Source organism: Lontra canadensis, unplaced genomic scaffold, assembly GCF_010015895.1.
Source record: "Lontra canadensis isolate GAN:19392208 unplaced genomic scaffold, GSC_riverotter_1.0 scaffold11, whole genome shotgun sequence".
NCBI classification, from domain to species: Eukaryota; Metazoa; Chordata; class Mammalia; order Carnivora; family Mustelidae; genus Lontra; species Lontra canadensis.
This window is the reverse complement of record NW_022631005.1, coordinates 12361477-12388126: the sequence shown is the minus strand read 5'-3', so window position 1 is coordinate 12388126 and position 26650 is coordinate 12361477. Positions and strand designations below refer to the sequence as shown.

Below are 26650 nucleotides of genomic sequence, written 5' to 3'. Positions count from 1 at the left end.
GGTCCACCACTGTATCTTCACAGTGGAGCTTCCTCATTCCAGAGTTAGAGAACCAATTTATCTTAATATACCTAGCTTTTATCTTTCTTGCCTCCTCTAAAGTCTCATAGAGTCTGTGAAGAACGTTATTACTTTTTTTTTTTTTTGTACTGATGCAGATACTTTATAGAAGAATCTAATCTGCTCTGCTAAGATTGACAAATTCAGGGTTCTTCTTTCATTGTGGAAAGAAGCTTAAAAATTAGAGAAAGGTCTTTGGATATTAGCACAAGAGTAACAGTAGCTAATATTTTATTAAATGCTTCTTACTGTCAGGAGAGGTGCTTTACATAGGAGTACTCAGTAATAGGTGTCTATATATATTACCCACACATAAAAAACAATACACAGTATACATGTAATACAACAATCCTATGGGTCAGACACTGTAGTGTCCCCATTTTGCTAATGAGGAAACTGAATGATTGTCACTTGGCAAAGGTTCTTAAGATAGTTTGGATCCAGAGGGCTCCAAACCATTACGCTATGGTGCCTCCTACTTTCATTATTCTTCCATTGTGAAGAGAAGCTAATCCTTTATAAATAGACATGTAGTAGGCATGGGTCACTTGCAGATGCAAATGAGCATATAGTGTTTTAAACTGTATTGCCTATTTCTACCCTGTTGTGTGCTCATTGACTTTGCAGGGTATTCTCAGCATTTTGTTAAGAACGTTTGATACAGTGTTAGTCTTTGAACAAAAAAATTGTTTTCTATTGAGATGAAGTCATTCTACCTTAAATTCGTATCTCAGGAAGATTATTCTGAATAAACAAAAATAACTTCACATGATGATGAAATGACACTGTATTACGAAATTGCCAGCAGAATATGTTGCCATTGATAGATAGAGATATGCAACATTTCCCACGAGGACTCCTGTATTCACAAACAAGAAACATAGAAAAGTATGTTTTAGGGAATGGGGCAGGCAGGGCAGGCATTTGTCATAGAGTTGCTACCTTATTCTTAGATTTCTTTTATGAAAAAATAAGGCAAAACCAAACCAAAGAATCTTCTCATGCTTAGCTTTATTTTTAAATTTTGCCTTAGAATCTACTTGAGTAATCTCTTAGAAATGGTTTATTTGCCTGTGTTCTTCGCATTCTTACTATTCTTTCTTTTTAACTCTAGGACAAACAATCATGGCAAAATGAATATGAAGTTTATAGTTTACCTGGAATGAAGCATGAGAACATACTGCAGTTCATTGGTGCAGAAAAACGAGGCACCAGTGTTGATGTGGATCTTTGGCTAATCACAGCGTTTCATGAAAAGGTAAAACTACTTTCTGTTTTAACTCAGGAAAGTCAGGGTTGGCTTACCTACCTAATGTTGGCTATAAATCCCTCAGACTTGTTTTTCTGGAAATAGTATGTTGTTTTAGTTGGTTATGGCTCAGTGGGTTAAAGCCTCTGCCTTCAGCTCGGGTCCTGATTCCAGGGTTCTGGGATCGAGCCCCGCATCGGGCTCTCTGCTCAGCAGGAAGCCTACTTCTCCCGTCTCTCTCTGCCTGCCTCTCTGCCTACTTGTGATCTCTGTCAAGTAAATAAATAAAATCTTCAAAAAAAAAAATTAATTCATTTTATTAAAAGAGAAAAGTTGGCAACTCTTTCACCTAAGCCTCTACTTACATAAAACCAGTCATTTGTCCCTTATTTCTTGTGCTGCAGTTACCTCTCTTACAGATAATTATTTCAGTGTAGCCGGTGCTTAGTCATTTTCATTAGCCATTCGCAATTCATCTTGATTATTTGGACCATTTTTTAGGTTAAATTTTGTTTTTAAAACACTTCAGTCAGTATAGCCTAGTGACAAAACTAGAGTGAGGAGATTTATCTGATCTTTGATCTGTCACTCATCTATAGAATAATTATCACCAGAACAAAGCTGCTGTTTCTCCTCTGAAAGTAGAAAGGTTTTCTGCTTTCAGAGTTAGTATGAAAATACATGTTAATGAAATAAGCAGTTGTGTTCTCCTTGGCAATTAGTTTCATCATTGTTAGATATAGGTGGCTCTTAAACGTCTCTAAATTGTTGACCAGAAGAATAGCAGTAATCTGTAGAGGAAGATTCTGACAGCTGTATGTCTTAATTTTGTGTTAACATTTGTAGTCAGCATATTTTAAGTTTTTAAATATTTTCCTGAACTTTAGATTTTCAAATGGTGGGTTGTTTTGTTTTGTAACTCCTGCCTTCAAAACAGGAGGAAACTGTGCCTTGTAGCAAACCTTTAAAGATTAGAGGTATTCTATTCTAGTCAAATGTTTACTAATGTGAAACTTGAATCATTAAAGAAAGATTGCTTTTTTTTTTATAATATTGTTCATTAAAAGTAAAGATATATTGCCTTCCATAATCTCTTAAAAGTAAAAAGAAAGTTCTCCATGTCATACAGCTTTTGTCCAGAGCATAAGTTGTTTATTCCCCCCTTTTCTTTCATTTCTTTAGGGTTCACTGTCAGACTTTCTTAAGGCTAATGTGGTCTCTTGGAATGAATTGTGTCATATTGCAGAAACCATGGCTAGAGGATTGGCATATTTGCATGAGGACATACCTGGCCTAAAAGATGGCCACAAACCTGCCATATCTCACAGGTAGAAATAAATTTATATTGTTTTCCCTAATAATTTAGTATTTAAACTTTAAATCTACTGTGCAAAATTTGCTTTCCCCCCAATTACCTAATCATGCTAGAAGAGGCAGTTGATTTTTATTTGTTTTTCAAATTACCTTTGAGATTGGCCAGGAAGTATTTTGGGTAATAGATATATTTAATATCATTAGCAAAGTTTAAGTAATGACCTCTGTTTTAATTTCTCATTTCTGAAAACATGGTTAAGAGTGAAAGTGTATTTTGTCTCTCTCAAAGGAAAAAGAAATTTGTTTTGCCTCAAAACATGGATTTACTTTGGTGATAATTTTAAGATGTAATTGAGGAGAGACTATCTTTTTTTTGTGTTTGTAATGACCATGTGATCATTATCTGAGCTGAGTTGGAGGGAGGCATCATTTGAATAACTGGGCTTGAACCCAATAGTTGTCATTCCCTTAAAAGGGAAAATGTTCGTTCCTTTAAACATGGAATCAGTTTGTGTATTCAATTTAAAGACAGTTGCTTTAGAAAGAGACCCATAAATACAGAGAATAAACTAATGGTTGGCAGAGGAGGGGTTGGGGGTGAGAGTGTGAGTGGGAATATGGACTAAATGGGTGAAGGGTAGTAGGATAAAAGCTTTCATTTATGGAATAAATAAGTCATGGTGATAAAAGATACACCATTAGGGAATATAATTAGTGGTTTTGTATGGTAACAGTAACTACACTTGAGTGAGCATGGCATAATCTATAGACTTGTTGAATCACAATGTCTTACACTTTTAATGTAACATTGTGTGCCCATTATATACTTCAGTTAAAAAAAGATGGTTGCTTTAAAAGCTGATTCATTTAATAGATACTTAATTGAGTGCTACCAGTTGCAGTGTTTTAGGTTGCTGGGAGGCACTGCTTTTAATTTTGCAAACTCCCTTGAATGAATTCCATCTCAGAAAAAGCTCCCATTTTCTCACCTTCCTGCATACAGTCTATCTCTTCCTGAATTTTTGTTCACCTCACCTAGTCCTATATGGAACTAATTCTTTGGCACCCCCAAAAGTTATTAGCAGTTGGGTTCCTAAAAATCCTTTGAGGCTAAAACTGGTTATTTTTTGCAGCATTTGTGGGTGTTTATCTGTGTCTCCTCTGTCCCATTCTTGGTCTCCATGTCTGTGCCCATAGATTTAACTACTGTTCATGGCATAGATATATGTAGTTAGGAGTGTAGTAATCTCTAGGGTGAATTAGTTGAAGCTAGTATATAAAGGAGGTTATCGGATTGCTTTGAAATGGTTACTCTTTTTGGAACACCAGGATCTAGCTGGAGCAGTTTGTTTATGGTGAAAATTTTCTGATACACATTCCTAGAGATGCTTTTCTACAACAAGGCTGATGAATCTCAGAACCCCTAAAATAAGGGATTGTTTGTTATAGTATGTAGGCCTTTTCCAGTAGGCAAAAGGCCCCAATTCATTTTATTTGAATATTCTTTTAGTTTGCTTTCTTAAATCTCAGTTGCAAGGGGCGTTTCTAAGTATAAACTCTGAAATATTCATTTTACCTCAAAAAACCAGCAATTTTATGATTGGTAGGTAGGAATAACATAGATAACATGTAGGCTAGACAGTATTTTTGGAATAGCAGCTCTTTATAAAACTGCTTTATGGAGAAATTTCCTTCTTAATTGTCCATGTTATGAATAGGAGAGTTTGTCACTCTACTCCTGTTTTTCAGGCCTTTTCTCCCTCCTTTTTTCTGTTTGTCATACTTTAATAGTGTTTTCTCCTCTTTTCCCACTTTCATTGAAAACTTTTAAAAAAGTAACTTGTTTAAAATTAATTTGAATACTTTGTCTATTTGCAAGGGACATCAAAAGTAAAAATGTGCTGTTGAAAAACAATCTGACAGCTTGCATTGCTGACTTTGGGTTGGCGTTAAAATTTGAAGCTGGCAAGTCTGCAGGTGATACCCATGGACAGGTAAGGATGGTAACTACAAAATGTAAGAAAAATAATTTGTCCCATATTTTCTTAGAATGGCATATCTAGATTGAATTGATATAAAATTACTGTGATGGTTATTAAATAAGCATTTAATATAAAATGACTCTCTTAAAAGTAGTATGTTAAATTTGCTGAGGAAGACATTTTCATGTGTGGTGAAGGACTGTTAGGAACTCAAGTGGTTTAGATCAGTCAGTTCATAAAACAACCTAGACATGTCATGGGATTCTATTTTTAAAAATAATCAAGTTAATCCATTTAAATGGACCTCATTCTTAGGGAGTTCTTAGTAATAACGCAGTAGTTTTAATTCGTTAATTCTTTCATCATCCTAAGAGGAATGACAGAAGTTACTATTCATGTTAGTATGTATTAAAGAATATTTATTGTTTGATTTTTTCCACGCAACAATTAGTTTCTTGCTTCATGGTCTTTAGTGCTTCATTAATTCTTTAACCAATTTTACAGCTTTTTTTTTGAATTCTCTCCAGTTCAGAGTACTTACAAAGCCCTGAGCAAAGAGCCTAATTAATTCTATCTAGTCAAGGTCTGTATGAAGAACTCTGAACAGTGGGAATCTTTAAGAAAGCCAAACAGGAGAAAAACATGATCCATACATTTTATTCTCAGAAACTGTGAGGTGGGGAAAGGTGGTGCTTTCATGCCTACAAGATCATCTTTTTATTAAGAAAACCAGTTTGACCTGAAAGGTGACATTTCCTTACAAAGTTGGCATGATTATTACTTCATCTTTCAAATCATGGAAATTATTTGTCATCTAGTTCTAAGCTTTCATTTTTCCCAGCATATCCTATGACCTCCAAGAATAGTTATTAAAGAATCACAGCATAACAAATTTTGGCAATGTTGACTGAGGATAAGAATTTACACCAGTAGTCAGTAGTCCAAGTTCTAGAAAAGTTGACACCGTATGTGTTTGGGAATGAAGGCAGTCTTGTGGAGTCTGTGATGGAGGTGGGAGATAGTGCAGGAAGCCTAGGGACAAACATCTGAGCTGACTGTGTCATTATTATAAAACTAAAATTGGGGGACAGTTTAATCTTCTGGTACCTCATAACCCTTCCCCCCTTTTCTTAAGAAAAAATTTTGAGACTTATTCCTGTCTTTTACTGCCCTTTCAATTAGCTTATATGACGAGGTAAAAATAATTACCTACATCACTGGATCCTTGAGTTTAGACTTCATGGACCAGAAAATTTCAAAATTCAAGTTATTGTACACTTTATATATTGCAAATAAAGAACCCTGGAGAAAAATAAGATTTTTATCTTATTATAAAAGAGAGAGCGTTTTATACTAAGGAAAGGTAGTTGTCACTTTATAAGAAAAGTACTTTGGATAGCATACATTTGTCTTTAGGGGAAAAGTAAACTTTTTTTTTCTTTGAAAAGTAAACTTTTGAGAAATGCTTGCTTATAGTACAGTTAAAGGAGCAAAAGAAGCAGAGCTACTTTTTTTTCTTTCTTTAGACTGTTCTCATTATTAAATGAATTAAAAACTTGAGCTTTGGAGTTTTAGTGATCGACTCCTTTTTTTCTAGACATTTCTGTTGTATGTGTGTTCTCAGATAGTTGTCTACCTTCTAATCTAGAGATCACTCACCTAAGGATGGAGCTTTTTGGAATACCATTATCTGGCCATTCCCTTGATCTCCAAAAACTGAATCTATGATCCACCCAGCTATCCTATAAGAATTTTTAAGCTTTCACATATGAATATTGTCAAGCACCAACCAAAGCTAGCTATAGTAGCTTAGTAACCATAGTTACAATACTAAGAAATACCAAATTGTTAGAGACAGAAATAAAGAATGCCAAGACAGAATTCATGAATAAATAAATATGTAGACTTTGTAGAAATAGAACTTTTAAAAGTTTATCCATTCTTTACTGGGCTAATTCTTTTTAAGTTTTATATTACTATTTTTTGTTAATACAGAGAAAGAGAAACCCTTAAAAAGGAGTATTTTTCTTTTCGAAAGACACATTTCAAACAGGATGTAAAGGTACAATTGAGAAATACAGTTTTCTTGTCCTTATCTCTAACAAAACCACCATCGTTTTTAGGATTACTTCCAGAAGGGGGAAAAATTCTAAGCCAACGCCAGCACTGTGTCTGCTGGTATATTTATTGAGTATACCCAAAAGGGATCTCAGTATATATACTGCTTTGTTCCTAGCTGTACAGCATTTTTGGAAATTTTCCCATATAAGTCCAGATTTACCTCATGTTTTTTAAGAGCTGCATAGTACTCTTTTTAAGAAGTCCCTACTGATGGAAACTTCCCATTCCCAGTGTCTTGGCTGTTATTACTTGAATACAGTGCTCCTTGACTCTGTAGTCTGGTGGTCATAATTTAGTTACCTTACCTGATATGACAGCAGAACATACTTGGTTTTGATTCTTTTTACAAAATCTTAAAATGTTCATAAAGTTAATGAATGAGCATTGTTTGCTTTCATATCTTTTTCAGGTTGGTACCCGGAGGTATATGGCTCCAGAGGTATTAGAGGGTGCTATAAACTTCCAAAGGGATGCATTTTTGAGGATAGATATGTACGCCATGGGATTAGTCCTGTGGGAACTGGCTTCTCGCTGTACTGCTGCAGATGGTAAGGGAAAAAATATTTTTTTAAAAAAGATAATGCCTATTGCCTACTACACATACATGAAAAGGGATGATTACACTTAAAAGGTAATATTTCAAAGTACAAAAAAAATTTTTTTAAGTAGACTCCAAGAGATAGTGGCTTAAAGAGAATTCAGGAGGCAAGGGATAGGGGCAGGCTGGAGAGGGAAGGTATGGGCACCTTTACCACTGCCAGGTGTTCTGTGCTAGGCACTTCACATACCTTTAGCTGATTTCCTAAGACTCCTTTGGAGGTAGTTATTAGTTTCATATAGGAGCAATTTGAAGCTCAAATTTTAAGTAGTAGAAATTAAGCAGATTGCTAATATTAGCTTCAGGGTGGTAAATGGTGAAACCTAGATTTGAAACTCTGATCCAAATGTAGGGATATGGCTGCTACTTTGTGGGTCCTGCAGGTCCTACCTGCCCCCAGGTTGCAAAAGTCAACTCTTTTGGCCAGAGGAGGTAAATGAAGGATTGGGGGATTTTCCCTCCCAGGACACTCAAGGCTGAGTCTGTTCATCACTCCCATGATGTCAACATACACTTAACCAGACTGAATTTACAATCCATCCTCCATGACACAAAATGGGGCATGCCTTTGGATATACCACAGGTTAAATTCTGTCTCCTCAATGCCTTAAAAGTCTGAGCTGATGTAGAGGTTATTATGAATGCCAGTTATATTCTCTCACACCTTGGTTCTAAAGGATTCTTATTCTTTGTTTTTGTTATGTAAGTCCTTGTTTAAGTCCTATAAATATTTGCACGGATCGATTGATTATAAGCTTGTATACTGTTCCTGGTGTTAACAAAATTATAGTGTGCTAGATACTGTCTTCAGTGCTTCTCAGAAGGTCTCCATTCTCTTCACTTGTGTTACAGCACTTTTTTTGGACGTGAAAAATATAAAGCAGACATCTCGACAAATGTAAATTAGCTCGATCCTTTTTTAAAAAAATTTACAATTACCTAAAAACTTCCTGCAGATTGTGAAAAGACCTTAGAAGAAATTTAGTATATTTAAGCCAACTTAACATGTATTTATAAGAATACTTCGTTTTCTGTAATGGTGTCTCAGTGTAGGACAGACTACCTCTGGTACGTGAAATTTGATTTGGGGTACTATGGTTTTAAAGGGAATTTAGTAGAGAGTGGTCAGGAATGGACAGCCATTCATTCTTCTAAGATTGGGAGTTTGGTATGGGGTGGATCCAGACCCAAGAAAGTCTGAAGCAGTTTGGTTTAATTCTAGTGTAGTTTGGCTCAAAGTGGAAGATGAAGTACATTATGTGCATTTATGGAAGCAGAAATAGGTCAGATGGCAGATGTTATAGGAAAATGCATTTTATAAAAACTTTAATAGTATGAACTCTCCCGAACCAACCACTGGATATGGTGTCGTGGGGATATTACAAGACCCTGCCCTTAAGCAATGTATAGTTTAATTACAGGGATAAAATACATCCTGGACAATTGACTCTAGATTAAGGTTAGTGTGAATTGTTTAGTTCTGTGCATAGTATTCATTAGTATTAGATATTCAGTAAGTTATTCTGGACGAGTATAATACCTAAAGAATATTGAGAGGGTTATGGGAGTTTAGAGGAGTGAAAAATGCTTTGTTTTGCATTTTTGCATTTGCAGTAGAGTGGTTATCAGGGAAGTTTTTATGAAAAGTGAAAAGGGACAGGTACTGGTATTTCTAAAATGCTTTGCATGTGCTGTGAAGTACTTGCAGAGTCGGGAATTTCTGACCCTTAAGTCAGAAATTGGGGCAGGAGGGGACAGTGTGAACATTGCTAAAGTGAGTACTTTAAAATTTGTTGATGGCAAAGTTCAGTGACTCTCACACTTTAATGTGTACTAAACTTCTGATAAAGTTCATATTCTGACTCAGTAGGTCTGGGTTGGGGCCTGATACTTAAATTTCTTGCAGGCTCATAGTCAGTGCCATTGCTGCTGAGCAATTTTGAGTAGGAGGAGCTGAACAGCCACTTTAGAATGTCACTGGAAGTGCTAAAGCAGAGATGGACTATCCAGGCCATCAAGGATTCTTCCATTTAGAAAGGGTAGAGTTACATGTCCTCCTTCATGACTCATTATTTATAATTTATATCCCATCCAGGAGTAGGAGTATCTGTGCAAGGTTTAGGTCTGTATACAGGCCCTTTGTATGAAATGGGTCTCTAGTGAGTGGTTTCTGTCAAGGGGAGACCATATAGTGATTGAAAACACGGACTTCAGCGGCAGAGATGGATTCAAATTCCAACTCTACCACTTAATAACTGTATGCCCTTGTGCAAATTATGCAACTTTTCTGAGCTTCTTTCCTATCTGTAAAATAGAGGTAATGTCACCTTCATTCTGTGGAGGTGTAAAATGGAAGGAAATAATGTATGTAAAGTTCCTAGTCAGAGTAAGTGCTTATTAAGTATTAGTATTAACTCATAACTGCATTTTCCTATTTGAGTATGCCTAAGAAAAAAGGAACCATTTATTTTGGTGAATAAGTTTTGTCTGTGAAGGCAAATTCTGAAGGCTTATTGGGAACCCTGTATGGAGTATGCTTGTGATTTTTTTAAAAGACTATTTTTGGCAGCTTTTGTGAGGGCAAGGAGGTGTTAACTCTGAGGTATGTAATTCCTCATGCAGGGCGTGTAGAGGGTAAGGATGTGTCTCAGGATAAAGATGGTTGTAAGAGACTAACCCCCAAATTGTCAGGTAGAATCACCACTGTTTACAGTCTGATTTGAATTGTGGGAAGTACTTAAAGGGATATTATAGCCTGGATTTGCAAATATTGTTGATTCCCTGTGGTCCTATCTATGTATGGAGATAGGCAGTTCTCATACAGCAGATGAGAAAGCTCCTTACGCAAACTTAGCAGGCTTATGTGCCAAATTGTAGAGTTTTTGATTTCTCTTAAATTAGCATTTGGGTCATACTGTGGTAGAAGTAGTTGAGAAAGTGTTTTTCTCCTGTCATTATAGAGCATTTAACAGTTGGGAAAAGGTGATAGAGAGTATGTTTCAGAAGGGTTGTTCCAGTTTGGAAGTCAAGAAGATTTGAATTAAAATGGTTTTGTTTCCCCCCTCACACATTACAGGACCTGTAGATGAATACATGTTGCCATTCGAGGAGGAAATTGGCCAGCATCCATCTCTTGAAGACATGCAGGAAGTTGTTGTGCATAAAAAAAAGAGGCCTGTTTTAAGAGATTATTGGCAGAAACATGCTGTAAGTTACAGTTAGCTTTTCATTTGAAATTCCAATAAAATGCTTTTCAGAGTAATGATTTCTATCTCTGCACACTTCTCTTCTCGGACGGTTTTTCTGGAGAGGTTATCTTCATACAGGATATTCTGTCTAGAGTTCTATAAACAATAGAATTTTAGGGCTAGGGGCGCCTGGGTGGCTCAGTGGGTTAAAGCCTCCGCTTTTGGCTCAGGTCATCATCTCAGGGTCTTGGGATCAAACCCCGCATCGGGTGCCCTGCTCAGTGGAGAGCCTGCTTTCTCCTCTCTCTCTTTGCCTGCCTTTCTCCCTACTTGTGATCTATGTCTGTCAAATAAATAAATAAAATCTTAAAAAAAAAAAAAGAATTTTAGGGTTATAAGGGAAGATGGTGAAGTCATAAAACGTAAGGGGCTGACAGTACTATGGTCTTGTGTTTGTCTTGTTTGGAAATCTTCCCAGGGAAAGGAGTACCTGGCTCTGAGCATGTGGGTAGGTGGGTAACTTTGATGATCACCAGCTTCCCATAAGATGCTATTTTTAAAGTAAAGCAGTTTTTTGCTCTCCGTGTTTTTGATTTGGGATTGGAATTTGTTGAGGTTCTTAGGAATGCTCTTAAAACTAGAGACTTAGGTATGTAAGTGAAGAATGGAACACTATTGCCCTGATTATTTTGGTCCAAATATAACTGGAAACATGGATTAAAACCAGGTAGAGAATCTCAAGGATGCTTTTCTAACCCTTTTTTTTTTTTTTTCTATTTAACTGCAAGACAAAAATGCTGGTATTAACTAAGAAAACAATAAAAACTGGTTAAAAAACAAATTTAGCTTTGGCTTTGAGTCCAGATCAAGGGTTAGCATTGAACTGACCTGGTTTATATGGGGATTTGGGGAATTAAAAAAATTTTACTACCTCCTATGACAGTCTCAGAAGTTTGGAAGCTGTAGGAATTCTGATTTTTCTTAGTGCTTTTCTTCCATTTCCTACATACAATAGATATTCATAAGTGAATGTTGACATAGAACATCTAACTTGGCTAATCTTGGAACTTGACTCACACATACCAGTTTCTTTGTGGACATTTTATTGTTTCCTAATAGAAAACAAAATCGGCTGTGGTGTTTGAGTATGTTTTTCCTTTTTAGGGAATGGCAATGCTCTGTGAAACAATAGAAGAATGTTGGGATCACGATGCAGAAGCCAGGTTATCAGCTGGATGTGTAGGTGAAAGAATCACTCAGATGCAAAGACTAACAAATATCATTACCACAGAGGACATTGTAACAGTGGTCACAATGGTGACAAACGTTGACTTTCCTCCCAAAGAATCTAGTCTATGATGGTTGCACCATGTGTACACGGTGTGAAACAGGACTCTGAGCTGGAGCTGCTAAGCTAACGAAACTGCTTACAGTTAATTTTCTGTGAGAAATGAGTAGGAGGTCTCCTGGACATGTCAAAAAGACGACCCTCACGTTTAAAAATGTGGCTCTGGGAGACTTACGGCATTGCCTGCAGAAGAGACGTGAAGGACATGAGACTTGGAAAAGCTGCAGACTCTATAAAGAAACTTTTGAAAAAGTGTACATGAAGAACGTAGCCCTCTCCAAATCAAGGATCTTTTGGACCTGGCTAATCAAGTGTTTGAAAACTGACATCAGATTTCTTAATGTCTGTCAGAAGACACTAATTCCTTAAATGAACTACTGCTATTTTTTTTTAAATCAAAAACTTTTCATTTCAGATTTTAAAAAGGGTAACTTGTTTTTATTGCATTTGCTGTTGTGTTTCTATAAATGACTATTGTAATGCCAATATGACACAGCTTGTGAATGTTTAGTGTGCTGCTGTTCTGTGTACATAAACAAAGTCATCAAAGTGGGGTACAGTAAAGAGGCTTCCAAGCATTACTTTAACCTCCCTCAACAAGGTATACCTCAGTTCCACGGTTGCTAAATTATAAAATTGAAAACACTAACAAAATTTGAATAATAAATTGATCCATGTTTTGTAACAAGGTATTACAAATTCACTGTGTTATTTAAGAAAAAAAGGTAAGCTATGCTTAGTGCCAACACTAAGTGGCCATTCATAAAGCAGTGTTTTAGCTTTTTTTGTGCTAGCTTATAATTTAAGGAAAATGCTGTTTTTTGCAATGAAAAAAAGATGTCATTTTCCCCTTCTTCCCACGTTTTAGAGCTTCATCTTCTATCCAGTTCCCAAATTATTGCATACTTATTTAAGTTTTTTTTTTTTTTTTTTTAGGTGTGCTGTGTTTGGGGAATATTTGAAAATTTAAAGCATGACTTAAATTTTTTAAAGTGAGCTATGACACTGGAAAGCTCTTCATTTTTATTCTTTTAAAATAGATTTTTTTTTCCTATTTATATATGTAAAATTGTAGTGTATTTCTTTTCACCAAACAGTGTGTGGGACATTCTTAATCACTGTTTAAGGATCACCTCAGGAAGTGTCATTATCCAGAATTCCTCACTCTCTGCTTTGAGACTTGTAACTTTATCACTATATTTCTGCTTGGTGCCATCTTGTCAGAGTAATATTTGATGTCTGTGATATGTAAAGAATTATCCTAGGATAGAGGTTTTAAATTTCAAGCACAGATCTCAGATGTTACTGCTTTAAAACAAATCAGGGATAACAAGTTAAACTTAAAAAAACTTAAAATATGCAATGACATTTAGAGGTAACCGATGTTGATATAGGTAAGATAGCCTAGCCTCCTCTCGCAAATTGCTTTCAGAAACAACTATGATTTTTAGGATAGTTCATGCCTTATCCTTGATAAGAAAGTGGAATTGATGGTAGGTAGGTGCCAAAGTGCTTTTCAAAACAATATTGTATCAGAATATAATTGGATTGTTCCTCAAATTTATATAGGCCAAAGTAAAACAGTAATTTCCTGAATTTCTAGATTACTGACCAATAAATAGCCAGTATTACACTATGTACTTTAGTCAGGTCATTTTAAAATCCATACATTGATTTTATAAAAGAATTTTTTACATGTCACTATCAGGAGTTCACTGTGAATGTATTATCTTCAAATGGCTATTTAACCACACAGTACACTACATTTTACATATAATGTGCACTTAATCTCTGGGAATAATAAATTATATAATTTATAAATAATGCATAGGTCAACAGACTCTAAAGCAGGGAGGAAAGAAGAGTAACAGCATTGTTGTCTGTGTGCCACACACCATGCAGAACTTTGTGCTCTTGGGTCTCATATGTACCCAAGTTTTCACTGTATTCCTAAGAATTCCCTTTTCAATGTTGAGTTCACCTCTTTATTTCAAAAAGGACCTGACATCTCAATTGATTTGGTTTAACTTCCACTTTGAAACTAATCAAGATGGGAAACTGACAATGTTCACACATGGAAATTGTCAATCTCCTAAAGACTAAGTTCTACCTGTTCTAAACATTTAATCTCATTTTTAAAAGTAAGAAAAAAGTCAAAACAAAAACAAGGAGTATTATGATGAATGTTTGGCTTATGTGAGCACTAGTGATAAATTTTATAAGATCAGTTATTCAAGATAGTTTTCTCTTCATGTTAGAAAAAATTTTTAGAAATCCTGGGTATTGTACTTAACTCTAGCTAACCAACTTTAAGACTTGTATCCTTTTGAAAACTATATTAATAGAAAAACACTTTTTATAAGCAGTAAAATAAGAATGTTCCAATGACTACCTGTCCTGATACCTAATCTTGTTAAAACTTTCATTTGCAGGGCATTTTCATGTTTGGTTTACAGTCAGCATAGAGTGGGCAAGCTTACAAAAAGTTTGAGCTAGGGATACTGAAAAAAGAAAGATCAAAGAATGAGAAAAACGATGACTTCTTTGTTTGGGGGTGAACTGAGACCCCAATAATTTTTTCCTCATGTGTATGGTGCTCCTTACGATTCGTCTTGTATTTTGCCTTTCTGATACACATCAGAACTGCTGCTCTAACTTCCACTCTTTACCTTGCCCAAATCTCCATGTAAGGAATGCTTTATGATCAACTGCCATAGGACTGATGGATTAACCAGTGTTTGGCTTTATTCGAAGTCTTTGCCCTGCACAGCTCTTGTATGTATTTTAGATGCTAGGAAGTTTTTAGCATGTGAAGTGTGACTCTTGTTTGAATGTTTATTACAGGTACCTTGTGAATTCCAGAACAGAGACTGTGCCTCAAAATTGTTGGTCCCATGAACTTGCACTATCTTTCATGGTGATGTTTTGAAAATATAATCAGGAGAAAAACCCAACAAGTTTGGAATTTAAAAAGAGAATCATCTACATAAAATTTAAAAAGAACCTTTTTCTTCCTCCTTTCCTCAATCCTAAGTAACAGCTACATTTAAGTAAAATGCAGGCAGGTAGGGGAAAAAATACCCTGGCCAGATGATAAGTTTAAGTGGAATTAAACTTCCTATTTAAAAAAAAAAAAATGCTTCTCCACAAATATTTTCCAGTTTCTCTTTTTTAACTTTTTAAAAAATTACTTTTTAGAAACATTTGGTATAATGTGCATAAAATTATTTACTGATTTATGGGCAAAATGATACAAGTAGCATCTTGATTAAACATCATTTACCTCAGATATTCAACCAGCAGTACATTTTTTACGCAGTCTCAATCCATATCCTATTTGTTACCTCTCAAAATATTGGTAAGCAATTATTTTAGCTTTACTCTGTAATTCTTGTCAGTGTTTTGGGCACAGGTTGTTGTACTACTGTCAAATTGTACTTGCTATTTTTTTCTGCAAGTATTTAACAAAAAGCTAAAAAAAAAAAAAAAAAGCCCCTAAAACTCCACCTTAAGTGATTGTTAAATATTGTACAATAAAATGTATGCTATCCCCATTCCATCCTCGAGTTAAATAAAAAAATGAATATGGTATATGATTTGCTTATGCAGTTTTTCTTTAGCTATACATTTTCCTTCAAGAGGGGAACAGTAGCTTTGTCATTTATGATGAGGCTCACACCTTGAGAAATGGAAGAATGGGGATAGTGGTGAAAGTTTGTAAAGGGTTGACGTTTCCCCCCCCTTACTACCCAAGACTGTATTCACAAAGTATGTATGTTAGTCTTGCCAGTTTTAGGAAACCAGAGGCTAGCAGGCATTAGTTACCTTCTTTTCATAGGGAAATAGAAAGATGTGGCTTAGGAAATAGTCATCAAAGATACAAACCACACTTCCTAAGGATGTTAACTAATTTACTAACTCAGTGGAAGAATTCTGGTATTTTCACTTAGGGTGATCAGTAAGCGCAATTGTCAAGGAAACTAGCTTTCATTTATATTTTTAATGTTGCCAAGGCTTTTGTTTATCCTATGGCTTTTAAAAGAGGGGATGGAAAGCCCCATGGTGGGAGCTGTGTTACAGTTCACACCAATGGGATTCTCAATATATTTTAAGGTAAAGGTGAAGGAAAGAACAACGCTTAAGTAACAGTGGTTTAAAAGAACCTGCACTGGCTTCTAAACCTCGTGAAAATGAAAACTGTGGTGGAATATGCAGTGAATCTTTATAGAAAGACTGAAATTGCTTTCCACATCATGTTCTGCAAAATGAATTCTTTGGGAAGTTAATACATAGTATATACTCAACATACATAGCATTAAGATACTGTATGTTTGGACCAGCAAGTTTTAATTCCTCAGAGCCAATCACATGCATGTGCACATGAACTAGAGAAGAAGATCCTGTTTTGGATAAGGTACTTGGAAGGGTCACATGAGTCGAAACTGCACTGAAGCCTCTAACACTCTGTTTTGCTAACCTTTTTTCTAATTTAAGAATTGCTTCAATGAAAATGAAAACCCACCCTGCTACTTATAGTCTTACAATCTGTATACTGGGTGTTGATGGATCTTCTGCAGTTCTTCTGTAACCAGGAAGGCAGATGAGAGCTTTCAGCCTTTTAGTGGCAATCTTAGGCTAGTGAATTGCAATCCTGAAATCAAGTTCTTTAGATGCTTTCACAGTGAGTGCATTTAAAACAGATAATACTTCCTTAAAATGGCTCAGAAAATTTTTTTAGAGAAAAAACTTAAGCTCATGTGTAAAATCCTTGCTTCCAGTAATAGTGATGCTACCATGCTAAGTATTTTGGCAAAATATCCCCTAAAATCTGTAGACTATTGCATAGAACCAGTATGCAAGCCTTACCTTTACTGAAACACTGCTGAAAAGTAAATGACAGTGATCTGAAGACTTAGAAGGCAGGGAAAGAACAGCTACATCTGCAAAAAAATAGGCTGAACTGAAGAGCTACTTTTTACACACAAATATTATAGTCCATTCTATACCTGACACTTCTTAAAAAACCTGGTAAATAATTTCTTAGAGCATACTTTAAAAAAAAAAAAATACGGCAAGAACCTGTTAAGGAATTTAATCTCTTGACAGTGGGGCTTTGGTGTCAGTCAAACCTGAGTTGAATTCCAGAGTGTGTCAATCATTCTTTACCTGTGTGATTCTGAACACTGCCACTAGTATGTCAGTTTTTTCTCAACTGTAAATAACAGTCCCTGAATATCACAGGGCACTTGATAGTTAAAAGGATTATGAAATACACAAGGACAGGGACTGTCTTTTGAAAACATTATGCAATCAAATGTTCTTGAATAAATGAAAGTCACTAACACTTAGCAACTGCTTATTAAATTTCATTTTAAACAGGTACCTGAAATAGTTCCCGGACTCCTAAATTTATAAGGTGAGCATTCTACATTGCCTTTAGGGATTTACTTTTTGATACAAGTTAAGTTTAGTCAATAGTGCCAAACACTTACCATTAATTGCGGGAATGTTTTTCCAGGCATTTCCTAAAGTCCCTGTTAAAAAGACAAATTCTGATCCTTTGGGCCTATGACAGGCCCAAGAATTTGCCTTTTAAATAAATAAATAAATAAATAAACCAACATTTCACGAAATCTTTAATGAAATGGAAAGAATTTGCCTTTTTAAAAATTCTACAAGGGATTCTTCTATATGTGATAAGATTAAGTACCACCTTTTGAGAAGGAATTCTGGAAGAAATTCGTATTCAAACTTTTCACCTTTTTCTTCCGTGTGAACGATCTTCTGGCCAAACTGGTCAGCCTCCTGAACTAAAAGACCTGGGTCTGGGATAGACCTGGGATTTTCTATCTCCATGGATAGAAAAAAACAAAACAAAAAAAATGTGGAACCTCCCAGTAGACCAAAAGATTGCTCAGTACACCTCAACTCTTACCACTGTTTCTTTACTGCTTGAAGATTTGTAAAAACACTTGGCTGCTGGGTTGAAATGAACTCTTCAAATATACCGCATAAGTACTTGACAAGTGTTAAATAAGCATATGGTTCACTCCCTAAAACAGTCACATTTATTTCTTTGAACTGCTACTTACAACATAATCTAAAATCACTGAAATTATAAATCATGTAACTGCTCATGATTCAAAGGCAAGACACAGCCAAGACACTACATGTGTAACAGTCTCCCATAAATACAAAAATACATGTTTATAAATATAAGAAAATGTAATAACATATCTTGTTAAAGGACAATAGCTTTGAGTTCCTTACAGAAGTATGCCTGAAACTTTGTAACTGAAGCCACCAGTTATATTCATAACCAGCTTAGTGAGGATGTTGCCCACTGCCTAACATCGGTAGGACAGTTGGGGTATTTCTGCAAAGCATTCATAATTTGAGTATTATCCAAAAGTAGTTTCATCAGCTGGTACTCTCTCTGTGTATTTACCGAAGTCCTTTCCACGGGCCTTATTAATTCTAATTGTTGTAAGTGTTCAAATGCCTGGAAGATGAAAGAAATAGTTTAGGTTGAATAGGAGAAGTAAAATAATAACATTAATCCAGAGAACAATTAGGGTTGCTGTTAACCGTAAAACAGAGTGCCAGGAAACAAAACTTAACAGAAATCAGTAGGGATCAAAAACAACTCTCATCAACCTCATAAGAACTTCATCTATCTATCAGGTGAAGCACTATCAATATACAGTTATCTGTCCCTGCATTGTTGAATGTGAACAGGGCAAACTCTAATTCAGTCTACCTAATATGGTTTTTCTTCCAATCCTCATTCTGTACCATATCACCTGCTTGTACTTAAGGGAAGGGCTTCTAGTTCTCTCTATAAAAACTGAACAACTAATAAGACCAGTACTTTTAACTAATTATCTAGGTGATTCAAATTTGCATTTACAATCTCTTTCTAGTTTTTTTTTTTTTCTCTTTCTAGTTTTGTAAGACTTTGCTATATAGAAGTTTAATGCAGCTGCAAAAAAAGCTAGAGGCAGAAAACCCCCTAGGAGTACACCAAGCCTGTTTGGCCGACCCTATAAATAAATGATTCAGCGGAGTGGTATGGGCATGAAGGAAAGAAGACAGGCTCCTTTTTCCCTAAGAAGTCTGCAGAGCATGCCACAACCTGTCAAAAATTCCCTTTCTTCCATCTTCCCCCCCTTAAAAGGGTTGTTTACGGTTTCCTCTCACCTCAAATATTCATGTATTATGTCATTTCTAACCCTGATTATTGTTTTAGGTATTTTATTAGCATATCAAAAAAAGGAAACCATTAAATCATGACATAGTAACCATTAAAATATTGACAGAGTGAAATAGATTCTGGACCTTTCTATTCTTACAACCACATTGTAAAAAATATCACTGGAATATATTCTTTATGTATCATAAAAAGTCTGATGAAAAGAGAAATAGACACCATTCATTTCTAAAAATGAGAAAATACTGGAGGAATACTGAAGCTGTAGGTATTATTGGGGCAGAATAAAACTGAAATTTAAAATATTTCTAGGCAGCAAAATACTTTAAAATACAGAATGACCAGGTACAAAATACAAATCACTTAAGTATTTAAATGTTCATGTAACCCTTTGTATTCATACAACCTCCACAAACTATGACTATCACACAGACATGGACATTAGGAAGGAAAAAAAAAACACTTCAGTAGGATAAATACTTTCCTTGTTGTTCTGAAGAAAGGGTAATGCCCTGTACTCACATTTTTTATTTGGTACAAGAAACAGAATTCTGACCACTAAAGCCTATAAAGGCTGATAAAAGACTTATGGGTCCACTGCTGGAGGGGAGGGGAGGGAGGGGTAGGAAAATGCAGGGGGGAGGAAGGGAAGGGAAAGAGAGAAAAAGAAAGAGAAAAAGAAAAAGAGGAAGAGGGAGAGGAAGGGAAGGAAAGGAAAGGAAAAGTGTTTTTCCCCATAAAGTCCTCCAGAGCTGCGCAGTCCAGCAAGGTAACCACAGAGGGCTACTATTATTCGTGTAACTTGATTTTTAATTTTATTTAAGTTTATTAATTATTAAGTTTAACTTAAAATTTGATACTCAAATCATTTAGAAAATTTTAAGTTAGTGGAACAATTGAGAATGTACATCTACTTCAGCTACAAATTTTATGAAATCTAAAGAGCAAGTAATTCCAATGAATTCTTAGTGAATTAAGTATAAACACATGAAATTTCAAAAAATACAAAAGAAAATGAAGTATTTCATTAGTAATTTTCTGTATCAATTATAGATTAAAATGTTTTTGGTATATTAGGCCAAATAAAAATTATCATTAAAGTTAACTTTGCCTTTTTAAACTTTTTTGCTGGTACTAGAAAATCCAAACTTAACACTATGTGGCTCATATATTTCTAGTGGACAATGGTTTCTAATGAAGTTCCTCAAGTTTTAAACTCATGACTTAACCAACCCCTAATAAAACTTTATATGTCCTCACTAGCCCATACTTTATCTTTTAGTTTTTTAATGGCTAATATCTGCATTTTTTCTTTTTTACTGCTACGATTATAAAGCCAACCCCTGGGTTGTAAAGGGACAGAATTTTACTGATGAACTGCAATGTATAGTTCTTTGTATAATGCAGTGCTAGAAATGGACAGTAGAGGGCAGTATACTTCCACAAACTGGGAAATATTGGGCTGCTTTAGAATTATTCAAACATTTTGAGATTAATTTTTGTCTACCATACAAAAAAATTTCTATGATAAATACCTAATGTTTCAAAGTTAGTAAGAGTTCAAATATGACATATACAATCAAACTGGATGTAAAAATCTACCTGTATTCAGAAAAATAACAGTCAACTTAAATCTTACCTTCATGACAACAGGTTTTTCAAAATTATAAACAGAATGGGCTTTCCTTTGAACAAACTTCTGAAACTCTGGATAGAAAGCAATAACAACATTAACACCCTCAAATAGGCAGTGAGGTAGAGTCAGAAAGAAACCAAAGTTTCATCTCACCATTATAGACCATTTGAAAATTAAAGGGCTCCTCTTCATAGATGTCATTTAAATGTTTCATTGCTATTATAAGACAGATTTCCAAGACTGACAGACCTATATAGTAAAAGGAAAACAAATTATGAGTTGTATGTTAACTTACTGATCCATAAGATTGAAATAACTGTCCTCCAAAGAGAATGATAAAGTGAAAGACCATTGTTCTGAGGGGTGGCAGGAGATCAAGACATCCCCCAGGTTCAAACTATCTTTCAGTCACTATTACTTATACAATCCTAAGCAAACTGCTCAACCTTTCTGGGCTTAGCTTTCATATAAGCAAACTAAGAATCTTCTTAAGCTTACAAAGATGTTATAAGGATTAGAGAGAGTATTATCAAGCACTGGTCACATGGCTCATAATAAACATAAACTGGCCCTTCAACTGTGTACTTTATATATTTTTAAAAATTTTATTTATTTGAGAGAGAGAAGACCAGGCTCCCCACTGAGCAGAGAGCCCGACCCAGGGCTCTTGAGATCATGACCTGAGCCGAAGGCAAACACTTAAGAGAATGAGTCACCCAGGTGCCCCTGCAATTATGTACTTTAAATCACATGGGGTCCTTGACTATTCATAGAAACCCTGAACACCTGGAAATTATATTTACATTTTTTTTCTAAAACAAGAAAATTCATTAGATTCTTCAACGGGAGAGTGAACCTTCAATGCTAAGGCTCTCTAGTGGCACCTAATGCAATGTGAACACCTGCATTACAAGTCTTAGCTGGACTTCCAATGTAACAAGGCAGGGAGAGCATCAGTATTCTTCCACTTTAAATGGGAGTCATAATACCTTTTGTGGGGCTTAGTTAAAGGCTACATGGATTTAAAAGTAGTCTGTATTATACCCAATGTTAAGTATAATTTTGAAAGAATTCCATTATGTTAACTTAAATTTATAAAAAACTAATTAAACAGGTGTCTCACCATGTACAATATTTGCTTTAGAGTCCATGCTACACAACTGGTTTGCCTCCATCAGATCTGCTGCAGTCATAAACGGGTGTGATGTTGTTACACGATTTAAAGCAAGCATCTAGGGAAATGTGGATCAGAAAAACATTTACACATTTACTTAGGCATTCTGGAGATATTACTGAAAAAAACTTCTTAATTTGGAGTCTATTCTTATGGGAGAGCTAATATTAATGCTTGGGAAAGGTATTCTCACACTTGGCTCTATTAAAATATAGTGTTCCAATACATATGTCATATAGGTCTATAAATGTAAAGCATAAAAAAGTTCTTGCTGCTCTACCTCTTCCTACTTGTGTACCTTACTTACAACTCCTCAAAAGAAAACACTTAAAAAGGAGTAGAGCAAGAAGAGATAAAAAATAGATAAGAATGCTGTTCAAAGGTTATTTTGATTTCACAGGAAAATAGAGTAGGGAAGTTACCTGAGCTCACTTTCTCCCATAGACACAAGACTGCAACTACATACAAAGCAACTCTGAGAATGCTCTGAAAACTAGCAGCTTAGGAGTGTGTCTGTGTGTGTGTGTATGTCTCTGTGTCTGTGTATGCAGCTAAAGATAATTTTAAAAAGCTACACCGAGAAGGGTAAAAAGAGGCAGAGATATGGTTGGGATAGGAACCATACACCGAGTGCAGCGATCCACAGCAGAAGGTGTGGAGGTCCTTCCTGAGGAGTGAGGGGTTCAGATCCCACACTGGGCACCCTCTGCCTTGGTTATCTGTACCAGGAAGACAAGTCCCTATAATGCATGGCTTCGAAAATCAGAGGGGCTTAATTCTGGGAGAGCCAGAGGGACTATAATTGGAGACTCTATTCTCATATGGCACATACACAATTTCAGTTGCTCAGAGGCAACAGTTTGAAAAACACCTGGGCCATATGGGAAGGTATACTTCACTAAGGCATACATAGTGCTGGAGGGACAAGGATCTGTAGGAGCTTTCTTTGGAAATGAAAGTGCTGGAAGCACTATTTTTCTTGTTTTCCTTCAGGAAAGCTAGTTAGATGCTTGTAAGAGCCAGTTGTGACACTATTCATCTGTCTCATTAGGACCACTATCCACGCCAGGGGAAATTCCCCTGTGGAACTGCACTGTATTAATCACCCACTAGGTAGGTATTCTTCCAAGTAAGTCCTACCCAAGGGAAGGGGAACCAACCCCACCCGCCAGCAAGCACACAAGAGTCTTGGTGGGATCTCACAATGAGCCACAGAGAGGCTACTCCCACCCACCTGCCCTGAGCAACCACAGCCGGGTCTCTCAGATACCTGGGCTGGGACCAGCTCCACACACTGGCGTGCCTCCAATAGTTGTGGTGAGGCATTGCTGCCATTTGGGTCAGGAACCAGCCCTGACAAATGTACCCTCAGCATTCGGGGCCCAGTGACAAGAGATGTGCAAGCAACCCACATAAAACAGCCCTGAAGCTCCAGGTCTAGTGACCCGAAAGGATTGTACTTCTGGGCTCCAGAGGATGCCTTCTACATAAGGCTGCTACTTCTAGGATCAAGAGATGCAGCTACCTAATATAAACAAACACTATATCAGACAAAATGAGGAGACAGAAGAGTATGTTCCAAATGAAAAAGACAAAACTTCAGAAAAAGAACTAACCAATGGAGTTATGTAAGCAATCTGCCCGATAAAGATGTCAAAATAATGGTCATAAAGATAATCACCAAACTTGGGAGTCAAGTTGATGAACTTAGTGAGAACAAGCAGATGAATTTAGTAAGAACTTCAATAAAGAGGTAAGAAATATAAAAAAGAATCAGTCACAGCTGAAGAATACAGTAAGTGAAATGAATAAATGATTAAAAGAAGAATGGATCAGCAATCTGGAAGACAAAGTAATGGAAAGGACCCAAGTTGTATGGCAAAGAGGAAAAATAATTTAAAAAATGAGAATATGTTAAGGGACCACTAGGACAACATCAAGCATACTGACGTTCACATTCTAGAGGTCCCAGAAGAAGAAAGAGAGTAAGGGGCAGAAAATTTATTTGAAGAAATGATAGCTGAAAACTTCCCTAATCTGGGGAAGGAAATAGACATCCAGGTCCAGGAAGTACAGGAAGCCTCAAAGAAGACAAATCCAAGGTCTACATGCACGATACATAATATTCAAAGTGCTGAAAGGAAAAAACCTACAACCAAGAATATTCTATATAGGAAGATTATTATTCAGAATTAGAGAAAAAGTTTCTAAGATAAAGTTTCAGAAATTCATCACCACTGAACCAGCCTTACAAGAAATGTTAAGGAACTTCTTTAAGCAAAAAACAAAAGGCCCTAAGAGGAAATTTAAAAATTACTAAAGAAAAATTTCATTGGTAAAAGCAAATATATAGTAAAAGGAGGAGAGTAATCAATTATAAAGATTGTAGGAAGATTAAAAACTAATAAAATCAACTATATCTTAGTTAAGGTATATCCTAAGTAAAAAGATGTAAAACATGAGATCAAATACATAAAGTATGAGAGTGGAAGGAGAGTAAACATTTAGTGCTTTTAAAATGATTTTCGTTTGTTTCTTATGTATGCTCAATGCCCAGTGTGGAGCCCAATGTGAGGCTTAAACTCATAACCCTAAGAGAGACCTGCCCCAGGATCAAAAGTTGGACATTTAACCTAAAATGCTTTTGATTTTAAGCAACTACCAACTTAAAATAGACTGCTAACATACAGTTGAACCTCATGGTAACCACAAACCAATTTAAAAGACGTACACAAAAAATAAAGAGAAAGGAATCCAAACATAATACTAAAGAAAGTCATAAAATCATAAGACAAGAGAGCAAGCGAAAAAAGGAACAGAAAAGAACTATAAAAACAAACAGAAAAAAATCCAAGGGCAATAAGTACGTACCTATCAATAACCACTTTTAATGTCAACGGACTAAGTGCTCCAATCAAAAGGCATAAGGTTGCTGAACAGATTAAAAAAATAAGACCCATCTACATGCTGCCTACACAAGACTCACTTCAGGCCTAAGGATACATACACACTGAAAGTGAAGTGATGGAAAAAGCCCATGCAAATGTGGGGGTGGGGGAAGGCCAGGGTAGCAATGCTTATACCAGGCAAAACAGACCGTAAAAAAAAACAAACAAACAAGGACTGTAATAAGACACAAAGAAGAACATCATATAAAGGGATCAATCCAATAAGAGAATACAATAACTGTAAATACATATGCACCCAACACAGAAGCACCTAAATATATAAAGCAAATATTAACAGACACAAAGGGAGAAACTGATCATAATACTATAATTTGATAATTATAATTACATTTTAATTACAATTTAACACCCCTTACATCAACAGGTTATCCAGTCAGAAAATCAATAAGGAAACGCCAGCCTTAACAGACTTAGCCATATGGATTCAGCAGATAACTACAGATCATTCCATCCAAAAACACTACCAAAAGCATTCCTGTCAAGTGTATGTAGAATATTCTCTAGGACAGGTTACACATTAGGCCAGAAAACAAGTCTCAATAAATTTAGTTAAGAATGAAATTATATAAAACATCTTTTCTGAGCACAATGGTATGAAACAGGAAATCAATCACAAGAAAAAAAAAAAAGGAAAAAACCATAAACATTTGGAGACTAAACAACATCTGGAGACTAAACAACATAATGAGTTAACAAAGAAATCAAAGAGATAACAAAAAACTACATGGAGGCAAATGAGAATGTTAACAGTGTTCTAAAAATCTTTGGGACAGAGAAAAGCAGTTTGAAGAAGAAAGTTTAGAGCAATACAGGTCTACCTCTAGATACAAGAAAAATCTCAAGTTAAGAATTGAATGTTACATTTAAAAGAACTAGAAAAAGAACAAAGCCTAAAGCCAGTACAAGGGAGGAAGAAGTAAAGATCAGAATGAAAACAAATGAGAGATTTAGAAAAAAACAAAAACAAAAACAAAAACCAACAATAGAAAAGGCATCAATGAAACTAAGAGCTGGTTGTTTGAAAAGATAAACAAATTCGATAAACCTTTAGAGAGATTCATCAAGATAAAAAGAGGACTCAAAATCAGAAATAAAAGAAAAGAGAAGGGCGGAGACAAAATGGCGGGGAAGTAGGAGGAGGTGCCCTTTCAACCTGTACTCTAAAGTGAGCTGATTACCTACCAAAGAACTCCGATCACCCATGAAATCAGCCTGAGATCAGAATTATACACTTCTGGATCTCTACAGGGGCAGAAGAGCAGTGGGCTGGTAAAGCGGAGTGGGAACGTCGGACTGATATTGGATGATAAACAAAAGGGGGAGGGAGCCACCAGAGGCGACCTATTGGAAAATAATACCCCTAATACGAGAGTGCCCTGCATCTGGGGACCAGCATTAACTTGGAGACTGGTTGAAAGCACTCAGAAAGAGCAAAGGATTGCAAGGGGTGGGGGATTGCGGGAATCAGGGGCAGCTAGGGACAGGGGCTTAAGTGCCCGGACCCAGGAGAGCCTCACCTGGCGCTGAGCCAGAGAGTGTGCTGGAGAAACCAGGTCTTGGTCCCTGAGCCGTCAGCGCGCCTGAGAATGCATGGGGTCCAGCTCCTGTGAGGGGCTGGGAGACTCGCCAGCCTGCAGAACGCTGAGCCGAGCTACAGAGCCTGAGACGCGTGTGCCCCTCACCCTCCCCTGAGAGAGGTGCGCGAAGGCCCAGTCTGGTGCTCTCGGACGCGAGCCCTGCTCTCAAGAGCCTGAGACGCACGCGGGCGACCCATAGCCTCCCCTGAGAGAGGTGCGCATGA

The 26650-nt window shown here is 36.2% G+C and overlaps 2 protein-coding genes across 6 annotated transcripts in view; one reads left to right on the top strand and one right to left on the bottom strand.

The window, feature by feature from the left end:
• The window catches only part of ACVR2A (activin A receptor type 2A), an 81767-nt gene extending 69215 nt beyond the window's left edge, over nucleotides 1-12552 (top strand). For both annotated transcript variants that reach the window (XM_032856108.1, XM_032856109.1), the window contains 6 exons: nucleotides 1175-1318; nucleotides 2492-2637; nucleotides 4503-4617; nucleotides 7136-7274; nucleotides 10401-10531; nucleotides 11677-12552. In XM_032856108.1, the coding sequence (XP_032711999.1) occupies nucleotides 1175-1318; nucleotides 2492-2637; nucleotides 4503-4617; nucleotides 7136-7274; nucleotides 10401-10531; nucleotides 11677-11871 (870 nt within the window). In that variant the 3' untranslated portion in view covers nucleotides 11872-12552. The remainder of the gene's footprint in view (nucleotides 1-1174; nucleotides 1319-2491; nucleotides 2638-4502; nucleotides 4618-7135; nucleotides 7275-10400; nucleotides 10532-11676) is intronic.
• A 4086-nt stretch (nucleotides 12553-16638) lies between these two features.
• ORC4 (origin recognition complex subunit 4) overlaps nucleotides 16639-26650 on the bottom strand; it is a 97407-nt gene continuing 87395 nt past the window's right edge. Inside the window, exons 12-17 of one of the 4 annotated variants that reach the window (XM_032856110.1) lie at nucleotides 21830-21938; nucleotides 20860-20955; nucleotides 20710-20777; nucleotides 18309-18362; nucleotides 17353-17449; nucleotides 16639-16800 (exon numbers count right to left, since the gene is read on the bottom strand). In XM_032856110.1, the coding sequence (XP_032712001.1) occupies nucleotides 16682-16800; nucleotides 17353-17449; nucleotides 18309-18362; nucleotides 20710-20777; nucleotides 20860-20955; nucleotides 21830-21938 (543 nt within the window). In that variant the 3' untranslated portion in view covers nucleotides 16639-16681. Of the gene's footprint in view, nucleotides 16801-17352; nucleotides 17450-17900; nucleotides 18363-20709; nucleotides 20778-20859; nucleotides 20956-21829; nucleotides 21939-26650 lie in introns of those variants that run through there. The other 3 variants (XM_032856113.1, XM_032856112.1, XM_032856111.1) reach the window with 3 other exon arrangements.